Here is an 18,638-nt window from a genome sequence, read left to right on the forward strand (position 1 = left end):
CCCAGCACAACACAGTGTGGAACAACACCTCCTCACATCACCCTCCTCACTCTGCCCAGCACAACACCACCTCCTCACATCACCCTCCTCACTCTGCCCAGCACAACACAGTGTGGAACACCTCCTCACCCTGCCCAGCACAACACCACCTCCTCACTCTGCCCAGCACAACACAATGTGGAACACCACCTCCTCACATCACCCACCTCAACACAGTGTGGAACAACACCTCACATCACCCTCCTCACTTTTCCCGGAACAACACCTCCTCACATCATCCTCCTCACTCTGCCCAGCACAACAGTGTGGAACAACACCTCCTCACATCACCCTCCTCACTCTGCCCAGCACAACACCACCTCCTCACATCACCCTCCTCACTCTGCCCAGCACAACACAGTGTGGAACACCTCCTCACTCTGCCCAGCACAACACAGTGTGGAACAACACCTCCTCACATCACCCTCCTCACTCTGCCCAGCACAACACAGTGTGGAACAACACCTCCTCACATCACCCTCCTCACTCTGCCCAGCACAACACAGTGTGGAACACCTCCTCACTCTGCCCAGCACAACACCACCTCCTCACTCTGCCCAGCACAACACAGTGTGGAACAACACCTCCTCACTCTGCCCAGCACAACACAGTGTGGAACAACACCTCCTCACATCACCCTCCTCACTCTGCCCAGCACAACACAGTGTGGAACACCTCCTCACTCTGCCCAGCACAACACCACCTCCTCACTCTGCCCAGCACAACACAGTGTGGAACAACACCTCCTCACATCACCCTCCTCACTCTGCCCAGCACAACACAGTGTGGAACAACACCTCACATCACCCTCCTCACTCTGCCCAGCACAACACAGTGTGGAAAAAACAGACTTTCCAAGTGCCCAGCAACCTAACGAATACTAATGAAATCAATAAATTATTTAAAAAATGTATTTAACCTATTATTTAACTAGGTAAGTAAGTTAAGAACAAATTCCTATTTACAATGACGGCCATTGTTCTGTGGCAGAGCGACAGATTTTTACCTTTTCAGCTTGGGGATTTGATCCAGCAACCTTTCGGTTACTAGTCCTAAACTCTAACTACTAGGCTACCTGCCACCCCGAATGTTCATAATCATTTGTCACAGTGAAGCCTCACTCCCCTCCCCCCACTTCTACCCCCTCCGCTGTATCCCAGCGAGTTTCGAAGAACACCAGTGTGAATGCCTGCCTGTCCTTGTTCGTGCCCAGGCTAAAAGATTCAGGCCCATTGTGCAGCGCCTAATTGCTTAAAAAAGCATGAATGCATGTACTTTATATCGAGCAAAATATTTCCAGTCCTCACCCCTTCCTCTTTAATGCTGTTGCACAGAGCGGGGGGGGGGGGGACAGTGTAATTACTGGTGGCCACATCAGGGGACTGAGGTTTATTAGAGTGACTGAAGTGTCAAGAATATGTAATTAAAAGTGAAAGGGGCCACAGTGGCGAAAGGGGGCCCAGTGGCGAGGGCGGGCGACGTCTTAAATATTTCACACCCTTCCCCTGCCCCCTTCCTCAACACAAATGCCTTTAATTCACCCAGACAGTATCTGTTTGTGTACAAAAGACCCAGGCGTGCAGAAAGAAAGGGGATTCGGGCAAATTCCTGCTGGATTTTTGGCACCTCGCCTAGGGCCATGTGGCAAAGACAATATCAGAGGGAAAGAGTTGACAGTCCATTTAAAACAAAACGGTGACCTGGACAAGTCATTATTTACATGTGTTAAGAAATTACTGGTCAAACAAAAATGGAGGAAAACCAATATGAATCAACAAGTCAGTTTTTTCAGAGACTGTGGCCTGTCTTGCACAATATCATCCTGCTATTCCCTGGAGGGTCATGTAACACTGGGCCATACGGAGCCCTTCTCACACCCCGACACAACTAACAGCTATGAGGGGGAAATGCCGGCTGTGGTCCGTGGGTCACTAACTGAGGTGACTGGCCCCATGCAGGCCAACTTCCCGGGGTCGAGAGAGACCAGTAGACTGGGGTTGTCTCATTTACAGTACTTAGGCCAAGCTCTGCCAGACTAGGCAGAATGACTCCAGTGCAAACAGGCCCTTGCTTAAACAAATTGCATCATTTTCCACATTGGATGCCATCACACCCTGGCAGAAGAGCACTCTTCCTTTACACCCCCACTCCTCCGGGCCGCTATCCCCCCACTTCTCCTGTCCCTGTCGCCCATGACCTCTGTGGCCACTCGGGCTTTAATCCGTCTCCATGCTGCACTAACCGGCTCTCCACGGCTGCAAAGTAAGGGAGTTAGGCGGGGGTGGTAGATGGAGGGAGGGAGGGGTAGGCGTGGAGAAGGGGAGACATCTTCATTAACAGACAGCAGGGAAAGCTAACCGACAGCCCCTCCAGACAGACAGAGACAGGCAGACACCCTCTGACCATTGCACCCGGTCAGACTGGTGGTAGAGACCCCATAGGTCAGACACAGGCCAATGGGGAAAGACGGGTTTGGAGCTTATCAGGTCTCCATTGTGTGTAAAGGATGTCAATTCAGAGACAGAAAGGAGGTTTAGAAAAAAAACTGCCTGGTTAATTGCAGTCCTCTCTGTCTCTCTTTTTGTTTGTTGGTGCAAAGTAAACCTAAGTTAACCTATTTAAGCTTAGAAATACTTAAACATTGACTTTACTATGAATGAAAATGTGTCCCAGACAAACATGATGCATAAAACATGATGCATAAAAGTGGAAAATTATGGAATTGTTGAGACAATGTTCCTTTAACGTTCTTCAATGCAGCATAAACGGACACATGACCTACCTTGGTGTTGAAGCCCATGGCATTCTGGGAGGTTTTGTAGAGTTCCGGGTACTTCAGCATGTTCTCTTTCCTGCATGACCGCTCAAATATGCCCAGCGTGAGAGGAGGCAGAGCAGTGAAAATCTAAACACAAACACACTAATGTCAACATATCCCCTGACAAAACTCAGAAATTAGGATAAAGGTAGTAAACTCAGAATCCAAGCAGATTAAATTAACGGCCTGTTAGCAAAGACCGTATTAGATACAATTTTAGATGGGAATTCTATCATTCCACAGTGAATAACTCAATAAAAGACAGGGTTTTTATAATGGCGAGGACCTTCAAGACGTTATTGATTCCATTACTTTGTTAGTGAAAACAAGGAGACACTAATGATGTCCTATTAAGATACACGTCTGGAAAGAGACAATTTGCTCACTATGATCAACAACATGAGATTATTCATCCTGTCCATTAGACAGGTCATCCCCAGTTCATCACACATTTGGGATAGCATGTAATCTAGTGGTTAAGAGCGTTGGGCCAGTAACCGAGTCGACTAGGTGAAAAATCTGTCGATTTCCCTTGAGCAAGGCCCTTAACCATAGCAAATTACAGGAGCAATTAAGGTTAAGAGCGTCTGCTAAATTGACAAACCTTTTTAATTTTTTTATGTGATCATAAAACATTTTGGGGAGGAAACAGTGTACACAGCATCATTGAAAACACACACAAAATGCTTCACTTTTGCATTGATGGTCATATGATTTTATTGAGTGGAGGCTGTTGAGTACTTTTGGGCTTTAATTTTAATTCGACACGCTCCGTCTTGGACGAACATCTGCAACGCCCTTACTAGTTAGCAGATATTTCCGCGGCGCTAGTATCATTTCTATGTGGTGTTGTAATGTTTCCCTCTGCAGAGAGAGACAGACGGCGAAGAGGAGTGTGAGAAGAAGTGAAAGGAGTGTCAGTATTGTACAGTATGGCCGTGGTGCCCTGCGGACTGGTGGGCCGCATTAGGACATGCTCCACTGCATAGGCTCTATTCTCATTCAGGGTGCTAAGCATTGCCATGGGGTGGGGCTGCTGCTTCTGACAGACTGCCTGCCACAGAGCCACGGTTTATTGAGCAATTCTGAAAACAGCCAGAGCTGTGACTATGTTCTAATTTCTTGGTCGGTGACGAACTCACTTCCATTTGCGGGCCGTCAACGATGTGTGGGCAACTTCTCTCATCTCACTTCCTTCACTTTTTTTGTCTATGGACTTGGGTACATCTTTAATAAACAGTATAATGCTACAAGTTGAAACCCAAACAATGCAATATTACATATTTTTTAGTTTGTGTTAAAAAAAAAAATCTTTCCATCCGTGTGCTAACTTCATTTGACAAACGAGAAACATGGTCCACACACACCAACACAGTTGTGAAGAGGGCACGACAAAACCTCTTCCCCCCTCAGGAGGCTGAAAAGATTTGGCATGGCCCCGCAGACCCTCAAAAAGTTCTACAGCTGCACCATTGAGAGCATCTTGACTAGCTGCATCCCCGCTTGGTATGGCAACTGCTTGGCATCTGACTGCAAGGTGCTACAGAGTGTAGTGTGTACCGGACAGTACATCACTGGGGCCAAGCTCCCTGCCATCAAGGAACTCTACACCAGGCAGTGTCAGAGGAAGGCCCTAAAAATAGTCTAAAACTCCTAAAAATAGTCTAAAACTCCAGTCACCAGGTCCTAGACTGTTCTCTCCGCTACCGCATGACAAGCGGAGCCGATGCACCAAATCTGGAACAAAAAGGACCCTGAACACCTTCTACCCCCAAGCCATAAGTAGTTAAATAGTTAACCAAATAGCTATCCGGACTATCTGCATTGAACCTTTTTGCACAAACCTTTTTGACTCACCACATACAATGCTGCTACTGTTAATAATCTGTCACATTCCTAGTTATACAGTGGGGCAAAAAAGTATTTAGTCAGCCACCAATTGTGCAAGTTGCCCCACTTAAAAAGATGAGAGAGGCCTGTAATTTTCATCATAGGTACACTTAAACTATGACAGACAAAATGAAAAAAAAAATCCAGAAAATCCCATTGTAGGATTTTTAATGAATTTATTTGCAAATTATGGTGGAAAATAAGTATTTGGACAATAACAAAAGTTTCTCAATACTTTATTATATACCCTTTGTTGGCAATGACAGAGGTCAAACGTTTTCTGTAAGTCTTCACAAGGTTTTCACACACTGTTGCTGGTATTTTGGCCCATTCCTCCATGCAGATCTCCTCTAGAGCAGTGATAGAAAATCTTTGGAGGGAGTTGAAAGTCCCTGTTGCCCAGCAACAGCCCCAAAACATCACTGCTCTAGAGGAGATCTGCATGGAGGAATGGGCCAATATACCAGCAACAGTGTGTGAAAACCTTGTGAAGACTTACAGAAAACGTTTGACCTCTGTCATTTTGTCTGTCATAGTTGAAGTGTACCTATGATGAAAATTACAGGCCTCTCTCATCTTTTTAAGTGGGGGAACTTGCACAATTGGTGGCTGACTAAATACTTTTTGCCCCACTGTATGTATGTATATATCTACCTCAATTACCTTGTACCCCTGCACATCGACTCGGGACTGGCACCCCGTGTATATAGCAAAGCTATCGTTATTCATTATGAATATGTTATTACGCAATTTACTTTCCAATAATTTCTTTATTTTCTTTCTATCTGCATTGTTGGGAAGGGCCCATAAGCATTTCACTGTTAGTCCACACCTGTTGTTTACGAAGCACGTGACAAATACAATTTTGATTTGACATTGGTTCAATAGGAGGGGACCCAACACAGAACCCTGTGGGACACCAGTTGCTCAGAGCTGGTTGTGTGCTGCTCTATTCCACCGGTTCCTTTATAATTCACAAATGACCGCATTTACTAACTACACTCTTTAGGGGCATGCAAGGCTGTTGTTCTCACATTCGGTACATAGTTCGGGGCACGAGGGGAATATGGACTTGACAACAGGTCATAAATTTATGGGACATTTCCCGCAGTAAAGGGATCACGTCTGGAGTGCCATGGCAAATGAGTTTTCTTGCCAGAGAGCAACAGGTGAGGATAATTATATAACATGCGCTTCCACAGTAATGTAAATCACATTAGCACTCACCACATTGTACAGGCCGATGCACCAGCGCTCAAACAGAATCTGACCAGAGAATCCATTGACGAAGGCAAACCAGATCTGAAGGTGACAAAAAGGACATTAGATGTGCAACATTGAAGAACAAAGGGACGCGAGGTAATTGTTATTAATGACACAGGTAAGATAAAAAACAAAACATTTTGCCAACACAAAGACGATGGTTTCACATCTTTACTCAAAGTGAATATTTTCCTTTTCAGCTGTCACATTTATCTATTAGGTGTTTTTTCAAGCAGTAGATTGGGTTCCTTCATCAGTGATAGAAGTGCATGTGATCTTGCCCCCTCCTCCTTTTGAATGCATGCTTTCCATCACTGATAGTAATGGAGAGAGGTGCCCCCATTAGTCAATTAGCATCAGTCCATGGGTGTCCGAAGAGGATCTGCATATATTACACCATTACCCTCCATCCCTGATGGGACACTCTTTACTGTCTAATGACAATAAAGAAACACATCACATTGACACCTACTGCACCAATACAATACAATATCATTAATTCCTATAATTTTAACTTCCGTTAAAATAATGTATTTCTATTAGGTATAATCAAAAAGACATCCTGACATTAAGTAATATGCTCTTTACTAAAGGAATTGAAGAACATTTTTCCAGGCAATGTAAAAAGAGCTAGAATGAGTCTATAATCTAATATTGGTCCCTTTGAAGTTCTGACCTGTGCTCAACACATCATTAGTCTCTGAAGACACTGCCCCTCAATCTTTGGGGGGGGGGGCAGGAGACAGGGACCAAGAATGACTGACTTAGTGGGAGTGGCAAAACGAAGCCTAAGAGATACCATTTCCACAGTGTAATATTTCCCATGGATTTAGCTCAAGATTACATATGAACATATAGTATATCAAGCCCACCGTTTCCCTCCAATGAGCCAGCCAGCGATATCCAAGTGACAGCCAGCCTTAGTGATGAGGCAGGAGCCATGGGGTTGGACAGACTGGCTGGATAAAGACAGCCTTGGATCTGCTCACCGAGGGGGGAGGTGAATATAACTAAGATTCATATGGTTTAGATGCATGTTATCACCTCATATCTTGATTAGTCAGACTTGTCTGGATACAGCTTCAACTGTCAGGCAAGAAAAAAACTGCCACCGCTTTGGAATACAGGGAAGGGTAGATTTAGCTGGTTGTTGTCTAAAACAAACTACTACCGAAAAATACTATTTTTTGGAGAAATTTGGAGAAATATCCAGAGACTGCAACGATAACACATTTTGTTATTGATGGTGGACTTGTTTTCATACAAACAACGTAAATCGATTTCCAACCATGTTAATTAAAGCATAGGACAGGCACAGAAAGAAACAGCCTGTCTCTGTGTAATTGTGTGGACAGACAGTGGCGTTGGACAGACCCTCTTCTGTTGGGTTGCTGTTCTGTGCCACGGCCAGGCTGCGAACATTTCCTCGCTTCATTTAACTGCATTATGAAGGCCTGAATTACTACAAATTCTCAGTTCGGACAAAGGGCCTCACCCGCCACCTCCACCCACTCTTTACATGCCAAATTCCCAACCCACCAGCCAGGACCTTCCCATTCAATCGAGCGAATGCGCAAAAATGTTCCCAAAACAAATGTCTGTCACCCGCTCACTCCTCCTGTTCATTCCCTTGGGCGAGGAGTGAAGCAAGTGTGTGTATGTGCGCTCCTAAACCATAAACCCCACCCCCTCTTCCAGCGCCCAATCTTCCCATCATCAGGTGCATGCATTCAGTTGTACAACTGACTAGCTATCCCCTTTTCCTTTCTACCATGATGCTGCTTTTTAAAGTGGGGGACAGTGGTGGTCAACTCCTGTTTCTTTACACGAACATGTGACTCCACCCGGAGGTGTCTAGCATTGTGCTCCCTCACATAGAGGAATCTGCATTTTTGGGGAAGGGCGTGTAAGTAAACATTTCACGGTAAAGTTTACACCTGATGTATTCGGAGCATGTGACATTTTGATTTGATTAAAGTCCCATGTTACAGTACATCCATCAGAAATAAAATTGTGTTTAAGGGTCTGTCTTCACTAAATAATATATAGTCCCTGTTGCTACGGGTTACGGTGAGACGAGGCGAAAGCCATGGAGCAGGTTAAACCGGTAGTATAATGTGGCTGGCCTAGCGGGCGGGTCAAAGTGCTGAATTAATTAAGGGCCGGCTCAATGAGGGGCTCCGGGCTGATATATTGTTGTGCTAAGTTTAAAAGAAGCCTATTCAGAGCATGCTGTAACAGCTTCTGCCTGAGTGTTTTGGCCTGGTCCTTCAGGTCCCACCAGCACCTCTCTCACCCGCTCTCCCTCTCTCTTGAGACAGATGCATTGATTCGCTCATTAGGGAAAGGTCCAGGCAGGGGTTTTTCCTTCTTATTTTTTCCCCTCAGCAGAGGGCTGCGGTTGACCTCTCCCAGTGCACATTTGGAAAAACAGATCGGAGGAAGGAAGGAAAGCAAGCCGCCAATAAAGAAGGTCCCTGGTAATTCATCAGCAGAATCAAAAATCAATGATTCTGAGACGCCGTCCCACAGCTCCGTAGGCGTCTCTGTGGGAAGAAGTGGGTGGAGGGAGAGAGAGGAGTGACATTTGTCCTCAACAAAATCACAGCACTCTTTGCCCCTATGCAGAACCCATGAAAAAATACCAACAGACTCCTTATCTCCCATATAAAAAGGCAAAGGAGAAAGAGGGATGAAGAAACAGGAGCTAGTAAATATGCTGGAAACATGTGGTGCTAAACAGGAGGGCACCCTGTGTTACAATGCTGGATGGGGCCCTGGTTTGTGGATGTATTCACAGTGTGGCACCAGTCAGCAGGCTGTGCTCTGCACTAGGGGAGCCCTCCTCTCTCGAGCTTGAGGCGTTCTCCAGGTTTTCTGAGCCCCGCCAAATGAGCTTCTTGTAATTACCTCATAAATGCCACTTGTTCATCAGTCTCTCTGGGGCCTCTTGACGACGTGTCAATCAAACCAAGTAGGCCTAGCTAGACCAAACATTTGAATGAAGTCACTATGGCAACATCATTGAAAAGGTATCTTCTTTGAATGTGGCTCATCCTTCCATTTTTTCTAATAGTTTTTGTTTAGTTGGTTTATCTTTGCAAAGATTATAGACAGAGGAAAGTACCGTATGACTGCTGCGTTAAATATCCTTTGGCATGTGTGTAACATCTTTAGAGTATCTTCAGCTCCCTCATTACCCCCGTAATGTTCTGATCATTATGGTCTTCCTCCAACTATACGTCACAAAGTTATGAAAAAGTGAAAAGTCCTGTCAATTTAGAGTTCTCCCTCTGAATGAGTGTCCTGTCAGAAAAAGACAGCTCATTAGCTGGGGGGAGAGAGACGATGAGAAACCTGACTGGGGCATTGAATGGCAGCCCCACCTGTCCCTCCCTCACTTTCTGACTCTCAATTAACCTCCATCCATCCAGGCTCCCAACAAAACAGCAATTATAAACACAGCTGCTGCTCCCACCACCAGACATCTGTATATAATGACAAGACGGTCATGTATCCGTCCTAACCAACGGGAGTCATTGTCCCAAATGGGGGGAAGGCACGCGACAAGCTTAGGTCCAAAATAAGCCCATAGAAACGCATTGGGCATACTTTGGACAGATTTGGGCGAGAATGAAAACTCTCGCTTCGCCTCTTCCTCTCGGTCTACACTGACATTTCCCTACAATGGCCTTGAAAAACCCTTTCCCCCCCCTCTATGCTTTTGAAACCACCAAAGGTTAATGCTAGGCAGTAAAGGAGAGAACAGAACAAGTGAGACCAGAGGCCAGGTCAGGCTACAGTCCTCTATTCAATCTCCTAGCCATGCTATTCAGTTTTTAATGCACAATGAAACAGACAATGTTCTCAGAGAAAAGTGAAAATGACCCTTTTCTACTTTTCTCCCCATTTCTTATTCAAGGACATGGCCTGGGAGCAGAAGAGTAAAAACATGTGCCTACAAAAGTAAACCTATTAGTGCAACAAATGTAACTTTTAGCCCTCCCCTGGGTTGCTAGTGTCTTGGCTGTCAGACCCTTACAAAACAGGGGTGTTTTATACTATACAAAGCAGCAAAACAGTGAAGAAAATCCTCTATTGTGTATATGAATCCCCTGAAGGAGGGTACAGAGAAGAGGGGGGGAGTTACATTTTCAGGGTGTTAACAAAAGGTGTGCTGGGAAGAGACTCGCGGACAAGCGGAGAGAAACAACCTGCTTATGAAAAGGAAAATGGTATATTTGAAAGCGCTGGTGGCTGGACACAAGAGGCTAAATAAAGTGTGTGGGGGGTGGCTCACTAGTCAAGTCCATGGATCATTTACATAAAGGAATGAGAGAGGGTCATATGGCCTGGTGTGTGATTAGAACTTCTGGTCTTCTGCATTCATGTCAACATTTTGCCAACTATTTCAAGTTCAAAGAGTGTTTCCCAGTGGGTGCAACAAGATTACACCAAGGGGGCAAAAGCCAAGACAACATGAAAGGAATTAGCATTTACATTTAAATGTCTAATTTCTGACCATACTGTGTATTTGCCTCCAGCAGCGGCAGCCCTTGATTGCAATTTTAATTTAATTTTTGTTTCTCATTTACATTTGGTATCCTATACCTAAATGGTTTGACAGACATCCAAGCTGTACTTAGCGAGTACACTGAGTCAAAGGCAAATGGTGAACGAGACAATATTCAAGGATCTATGCGTCTATGATGCCCTATGAAAATGGGTTTCCTGTTGCCATGTCAACAAAAGACAGATTACTACCATTCAAAATGGTTGTTTTCTTGGACATCAGTCTCTCAGAAGTCATGTCCCAACAGCGCAAAGTTAGAGGAAACAATTGAAAGACATGTTTTCTATAGTTGTGGGCCTTCATACAAAGACTAGATGCAGACATACTGGAATCCTTTGGGTTACGCCGAGATTTACCGCAGCACATAAACCAAAACCAAGATGAAAAAGGAGTTCAAAGATCAAGTGGCCCAGAAAAAGATGGCACATATTTCTGTACGGGTTGTGTCGCTTACAGCGTACAACCCTACGGTCTCTAATGCGCCGGGAGCATTTTTTCAGTAGTGGTGACATTCTCATGACATCATCAGGATGATTGGGCCCAGAAGACCCTTGTCTAATCTTCCAGTGCGCCTGGGAGCACACAGTGATGTCTCACTCAGGGGGAGAGGGGAGTGTGTCTGTATCACTGGCTCCCCAGAGGGACAGACATTTCAGGCACAAGGATTGCCAGCCAAAAGAAAAAATGTTGTTGAAAAAAGTATTGAGAGATGAGAACTGAGTTTATTTAGAATGTTTCCTTACTGTGGGGACATCAGACTTTATATATATTAGTCATACCAAAAGCGAATTGGCCGCTTCACTGCTTCAGGGACTTTCAGAAAAACATTGAGCTGTTCCAGAGGTGCAACTTCCTTCAGTCAAGTGTGTTGGGCTATAGATGAAAGCGTCCAAGCACCCTGTGATAAAGTTGGTGCTGATAGCAAGCCCTCAGCTTGTCAGGTCACTCTTGTTGGTAGATCTGAAGCTGCTATCAGCACGAGGTCTGGATTCTGTCAAATGCCATCCCAGACCACGGAGGCCAGGAGGTTTAACATGGTGAGCAGTATTCCTATTATCTATACTGCAGCTTTCTAAAAACTGGCAATGGATTCTTGGCGACTGGGTGTCAGTAAAGCGGAATATACATGGAATCTGTTTTATTCATGTTATATTTTTCTGTATATAGACAGAGACAAATTGGAAAACTAGCATACAGGGCATAGGCCTAGTCATAAAAATATACTAAAGAGGAAAATCCCTTCACTTTAAGCTGGTAATGTCATGCGGAAAATCCACCTTTTATATACCAATCTAGTTTACTGCCTTACCACTGCCCTGGGAACCCTACTGAGGCTGTTCGTGTGGAGAGCTGCATGACTTACCTCGATGATGTACAGGACAATGTTCTTGTAGAAGCAATACAGGATACACTTGGATACGCGGTTGTAATTCCAGGCGCCGTGGACCAGCAAAAGATTCTTCAAGTATTTGAACTGCGTGGGAGGGAAGGGAGGAGAAGGGCCAAGATAAATGAATAACCTAAAAGTTGTAAGACAGGCATTATACAGTTTATATACAGAGTGTTCCTGGACAACCCAGGACCGGGGTTATGCCTTGAGAAAAAAACTGCATTTGAGAGGAACTCTTGGATTAAATAAAGGAACAATCTTATCATCGTTTGAAAGCAGGAAACTGAAGGGCCAGAGGGGAGTTGAGGGCAAGGTCTTCACGGACACATTCCAGGCATTTTTCACAGTTGAATACAGCTTGGGCTTAGTTTTGCCTTAAGTTGTTGAAAAGGGGAGAGGCAGAGAGGGGGAACACTCTCCCATGGCTCAACATAATACTTTAATGGGTTTCTGATAATCCTACTATTTGGGGCATGCGGCGGACGTCATATTCGTGTAATCGCTTTTTGATAACGTTGAATAGATTGAGAAGGTTGCTCTTGGGGAACTGTTTTGTCTTGGTTACCGTCAAGCTTAGCTTTTAGAAACAATGCACATACTGTAACGCTGCTGTAGGGAAGCTCAACATCTCATCCTGTTTTCCAGTTCTATGGACCTTGAGTTGTATGTAACTTTAAGTAAATTACTTTTATGTAACATATAGGCCTTTATGAAGTCAAACGTCAACAGAATTGTGATTATTTTAACAGCCAAGTCGTCTTTCAGAGAAACAGTAGGGAGGAGACTGTATTCCATAGCAAATTAAAACGTTTAAGGGGATTCTGCTCTGCTGACCCCTGGCACTCTGGGATCAAACGGCCTGTATTCCCACAGCCATGAGCTGATGACGGATGGACAGCAGAGGTGCCTGGGCCCTGAACTTCATTCAGCTGATCTCAGAACAAGTTTCACAGTGCTGTTTGTAGATCTCAACCACATAGAACTAGAATGTATAGCTGACCTCACAAAATAGATTTCTAAGTAAATGGACAGTATTGTACTGTGCATTGTATTCAGGTAGTGTAATGCTGAACTGTCTTGCTATGCAGCTATGATGCTACAGTCTATATATAAATATATACATTTGGAGTGAGTCTGGACAGGGCTGTGGCCTGTATAGTACAATTCAAGGAAATATATATTACAACTGCAAAGGTCGATTTTATTGCACAGTAAATTGAAGAAAGAACATTGATACATGCCAATGAGGGTGAAACACGCCTGGAAGCTAATTCGATACGTTACCGGGATGCAACCTAAACCGATTAAATGAAGCCTTCTGCATTAGTCATTCTAAATGTCATGTAGATAGATAATGGGGGCACTTAAGACAAGACAGTCTTTGTCAGAGTAATCCGATGCTATGGAGACAGCATTGTGCTTTAGTGAACTGGCCCTGTGGCTATATGTACAGGCATAGGCAGCACATACCACGAAATAATGGAAGGAGACCGAAGAAAAACAACCCACGATGCAGTAGATAACGATGCAGTAGATGAACCCTGTCGCTTTTGTTACCGGCACAATGCTGCTTATGCAAGATGATTTTCAGACAAACTGGTTACTGAAGAAGTAATGCGTATACATTAGGATTTTCAAGATCGGGTTTCTATATCGGTTCCTAACTGTGGCTATAGAATGAGGTGTGAACAGATGCCTGCCCTGCTGCTGCTCACCTGGGTAAACTAAGATGACCCATCTGATCCAGTGATACTAGCATACCAGCACAAAGTAAACCCCTTGAACCGTAACACTCCTTCCAAACTCCTCCCCTGTGGGAGTAATGAGATGCCCCTAGACGGGGTCAAGTTGACATTTCCCCCACTAATGGTTAATGTTAGGATTGGGGGAGGGGAAGCTGATCCTAGATCTGTACCTTGGAGAAACTTCACTCCGGAGCCCTCACCTGTGCGATAGAGTAGTCGGAGGAGTTGGCGGCCTGCAGGCCCTCGTTGCCAGAGATTCCCACACCCACGTGTGCCGTCTGGATCATTCCCACATCGTTGGCGCCGTCGCCGATGGCGAGTGTGATCACCTTCACCTGCTTCTTCACCATCTCCACCACCTCAGACTTCTGCAGTGGAGACACCCTAAAGGAGAGTAGGAAGTGACGCAGGACGTTAGAATGAGATGGGATATGCTTGGTTTTACTGTCCGTTTTCATGGAAATTCATATTTTTTTGGGAGTCTGCAAAACAGATGGCACTTTCAGCCATTTTCCAGAACTGACCAATCTAAGCGAGGTGCAGACATCTAGACAATTCGGATTAATACAAAAGAAAGCATTCTGTATAGTTCATCACGTAATGCTTTCCTCAAACTAAAGAACAAAGAAGGGAGTAACAAAGGTGGGTTGGTGCCGAGTCGACAACAAAACACAAGGCCGAGGCTGTACTCGAAACAACGTCTTTCAAACAATGTCGCTTTAGGTATTACACAAGCAATTTCTAATTTTCTGGATGATAATTCTCGACGAATTCCCCGTGTCTGCGGATCTCATCCACCCCTGACCCCTGGCTGACCTCCCTGGCTGCCTGCAAAACCACTCGTCATGTGATGGATCTCCCACGTCCTGTGGTCCCTCCTTTTTCGAGCTCTCCAACTTTTACCCCTGAAATGACAGGCTGAGTCTTACAGGCTTCCGGAGCTCCAAGCTACAGCTTTCTTTGCCTTGGCCCGGGTCGAAGATATGGAATGCATCCAAAATGGCACCCTATTCCCTATATAGTGCAATATTTCTGACCAGGGCTCTATATAGGGAATAGGGTGCCATTTGAGATGCACCCATTGATGTACAGCTACAGTACAAAAACTCTCAAGAGAAGGTGTTGGAAACTGAATGTCGTGGTTAGGACTAGCCCAACCCTGTGAGACAGGTTTTTTCTACATGCCTGAAGAGACCTCCTTGGTCATCTCCCAAGGTCTGTTAGCGCTCAGGGTGCTGTATAACGAGAGAAAGTAGCACAAAAAAAAGCTCATGTCTTGTATTGGATCACGGAAGTGTGGCACCTGTATGTAGTTTGTTGTCCCTAAGAAGCGTGGCACTGATTTCTGTCCAGACCTCTTCACAGCCTCCTGAGCACTCCAGTACTTTATTTATGAGGCAAGTGCAAATCAACACACGCCGGTACCTTCGTAATTCTAACGTTACCATTTTTTGGGGGACAACCTTAGGTTTTAAATTGCTCTTGTAAAATACATGAATTGCACACTAAATGATTACCATTACCTTTGAATGCTCAGGTTTGCCCTGATTTGCTCCTACGGTACATTAGAATAAAATTGTACGTCGATTTAATGCCAACTGAACTAACAACTTTGGGATTCTCTGTACTTGGAGTCTTGGTTCTCAGTTCTCTCAACAGGAAACATCCAAAGAGCGTCTGAACCGGAGTACATTGTGTCTTCTGTGTGGTTCTAACACTTTTCGAACAGTAAATGGGGAACTTATGAACTTGAATGTACTATGTACACACCCTATAGTGTAATGCTGTTATAGGTGACTGGGCCTTACCTGCAGCATATCACGGCTTTACAGGACAAGGCAAGGTCTAGGAAGTACTGCCGTGCTCCAAACGTGAGGGCGTATTTTAGCGTATTTCCGTCGATGATGAGAGCGAAATCGTTCTCCTTGTAAAGGGCGTCTCCCAGCATTCCACAGTGGTGGCTGAGGGTCTCCCTGGTTGCCTGAAAAGGCACACATTGTCTCATCATTAGAACTATCTAGACAGAATATATGATACAAATTACAATGAAGCAAATTAAATATGGTTATCAATTAAATGCTTTTGATAGAACACGATGCTAGGCAACCCTATTCTCCAGTGATTTCATTGACCTCATCATCGATCCCTTCATCATTTTTACAGTGCTATTATGACATATGGTAAAGATTATTCAAACTTGCCAAGCCAATTTACATTTGCTAGATGATAGAACATCATAAGAAAATAAATATACACAACAATAAATAAGGCATACTCCATTAGAAATGGTTTGATGGTTCATTTGGAAAAGCATAACGTCACACGGCATTAATACCAATAGCATAGGAAAGAGAAAATAGGGATTCTACTCTCTCACTGCACAGTTCCATCATTTTGTTCTCAGCAACCAAGTACTGTACATTTGTCTGGGTTTACGAGTAATTTTTCAGGAATGTCACTAGCCAGCTGAATTTCTTCAAACTGGAAGCCAGGAATATTTCCATATGCTGATTAAACCTAGATGATTTTAATAACTGCCGACTTGAATAATATGGATACTACATTTACCCCTCTGTTGGTTTTATGTTTCAAACTCAGAATTACTCTTCAAATGGCAAATAGGGCCTTAAATAAGAGACTGTTATTCTAAGGCTTAGGGTGTGCTGGCGGATGGGTGGTGGTGTTTGGCTTGGTAATGCACTGAACCTCTATATAATTTCCCCCATAAAGAGTGATTCCTCGGATCATCTGCTGGAGCGAAGGCTCGTATGTATGGGCTCCCGTGAGGACAGACACCCTAGACATATGTAATTGGGATCCACCATCCTCTGCGTTTCATGTCGGAAACCAAGAAGCGCATACCTAGATACGATTTCCACAGATCTCAGGTGAGTACTGTGCTTGAAAGCCCATTCGAAAGTTCTAAGTCATAACCTGGCTTGTGAGCGTCCTCGAAGGCCCCATATTTTATAAGTCCCTAAATCAATAAGGGCTGTTAAAAAGTTAAGCCCCTGCTCTCTCCACTCTCCGTTCTCTTATTAAGCTGCCGTAAAGCAGCTGTCCTCCATGTTTGACCTGTGTTTTACATGCCTATTGGACAGACTATCCAGACGCCCGGCCAAGAGGCGATTACTAAAACCCCAAACGGAGCAAAAGGTTTGGGACGTGAATGGATGCATTCTCGAGTCGTGTGTGATATAGTGCTATGATGACAAGCGATGTTGAAATGCCATAAATATTGAGGATGGCCAGGAAGATGAAGTGCCCTCTAATAGGGGCGGCTATAGCCAACATCCTGCACTCAGGAAAGCCCAGGATGGAGATGGACCTAGTCGTGGTGACATCATCTGTGCATCTGGAGAAAACTTCTCCAACCATTTCCCAGATGCCAAACCCATCAGGAAATGAAACCCCAAACAAGGATCCATTTCCAAGAGTGACCGGAACAGGTATGGATGTGCTTATAAAAGAGGATTGCGAGCATGAGGTTCTGGGGCCATGGGCTTGGTTAATGGAAATAAGATCTAAGACTGCTTAAAACAACATGGATGAAACCTGATCATATTTATTTGGGCAGTAGGATACATTGCATCTCCTAGAGCAATGGTTCCCAAACTTTTTTACTCTGGCCTCACTTCCATTATTGGGGATCAACATTGTCCTGTATATTCTCCTGTATGACTAATAGCCCATAACTATGAAGTGACAAACGATGGTAAAGGGAAACTCATAAAGGGTGGAAAGTCACCCTGTTTGCCCATGGGAGTGGTAGACTCCGGCAGACTGGTGTGGTCTGAAGAGTGAGGTCAGTGTGTGAGACTCATAGGTATCCACTTCCGGCCGTGTACGAGATCGAGGGCATGAACTGGGTTACGAGACCTAGGTGGGCCCTTCCACCCGAAGGTGGTCACACCTAACGCATTGAACAGATGGCTCGGCCGGGCATGAGCATTATGCAACGCAGGAGTGACCTAGTGGTCATGAATGAGGCTTGGGAAGGGTCCGTTGAGGAGGGTTAGATACCTAAGGGCACTGACGGGGCCATGCAACCCTCTTCTGGCATAACAAAGCTCTGAAACCCAAGCTTGAAGGACAATATTTGGAGAGAAAGGCCTCAGGTTTCAAAGCTGACCTACACACAGAGAGAGAGAGAGAGAGACAGATGGGGGGGCTAAAGAGGTAGAGAAATTGAACAAGAGAGAGGAGACAGGGAGGAGTGCAGCTGTCAGGATTTCTCCACATGAGTGTGCCCATTCTTGATCGGGGCCATAAAAGGCCACACAGGCTTGCAAGCGCTGGTGTGTGCTGCGGTAACAGCTACATCATACAGTGAGCATAGTATCACATTTGATATCGGAATTCAACCATGGAACAAAATTTTTTAGATTTCTAACAGTGTGAACAGAGGGAACACTAATGCATGGAAGCATGTGTACAGTACTGACTTTGTAAAGTATATGTCTGGGAACGTATGTGCTTGGATACAAGTGATTTATCACAAAATCACGATAACCACAAACAGTGCAGCCTCCCCCATTTCCACTGAGGTATTTTAGTGCTAATGCTACTTGTCTCCTTCTAAAGCCTCTTTGTTATGGCTATACTGACCAGTTTAGCCTATGTGACTAGGTTGTGTTTGGTTTAAGAGTGGCTAATCAAGACTTTGAGCGCCATTGTTGATGCAACTCTTGAGTGATGTAGCAAACATGACATGACACACTTGACAGGGATTCCGAGTTAAAGGACGTGTATCCATTAGTCTCGTACAGTTCTATACAACCTTGGACTGACCCAAAGAGGGGCATATCCGACACACAGATACATAAAGCACACAGACCTATGCACATCCGTGCACATACCAACATCGACAACCCAGGCAGGCACGCACACTACCCAGTCAGTGTGTTCTCCAGGCCCAGT

The 18,638-nt window shown here is 44.8% G+C and overlaps 1 protein-coding gene across 1 annotated transcript in view; it reads right to left on the bottom strand.

Moving 5' to 3' along the window:
* Positions 1-18,638, bottom strand: part of LOC115130886 (phospholipid-transporting ATPase IA) — a 197,428-nt gene that overhangs the window by 30,728 nt on the left and 148,062 nt on the right. The window contains exons 25-29 of the mRNA XM_065019824.1: positions 15,527-15,699; positions 13,919-14,102; positions 11,947-12,057; positions 5,975-6,049; positions 2,822-2,944 (exon numbers count right to left, since the gene is read on the bottom strand). Coding sequence (XP_064875896.1) covers positions 2,822-2,944; positions 5,975-6,049; positions 11,947-12,057; positions 13,919-14,102; positions 15,527-15,699 — 666 coding nt within the window. The remainder of the gene's footprint in view (positions 1-2,821; positions 2,945-5,974; positions 6,050-11,946; positions 12,058-13,918; positions 14,103-15,526; positions 15,700-18,638) is intronic.

Source organism: Oncorhynchus nerka, linkage group LG6 (assembly GCF_034236695.1).
Source record: "Oncorhynchus nerka isolate Pitt River linkage group LG6, Oner_Uvic_2.0, whole genome shotgun sequence".
Taxonomy (NCBI): Eukaryota; Metazoa; Chordata; class Actinopteri; order Salmoniformes; family Salmonidae; genus Oncorhynchus; species Oncorhynchus nerka.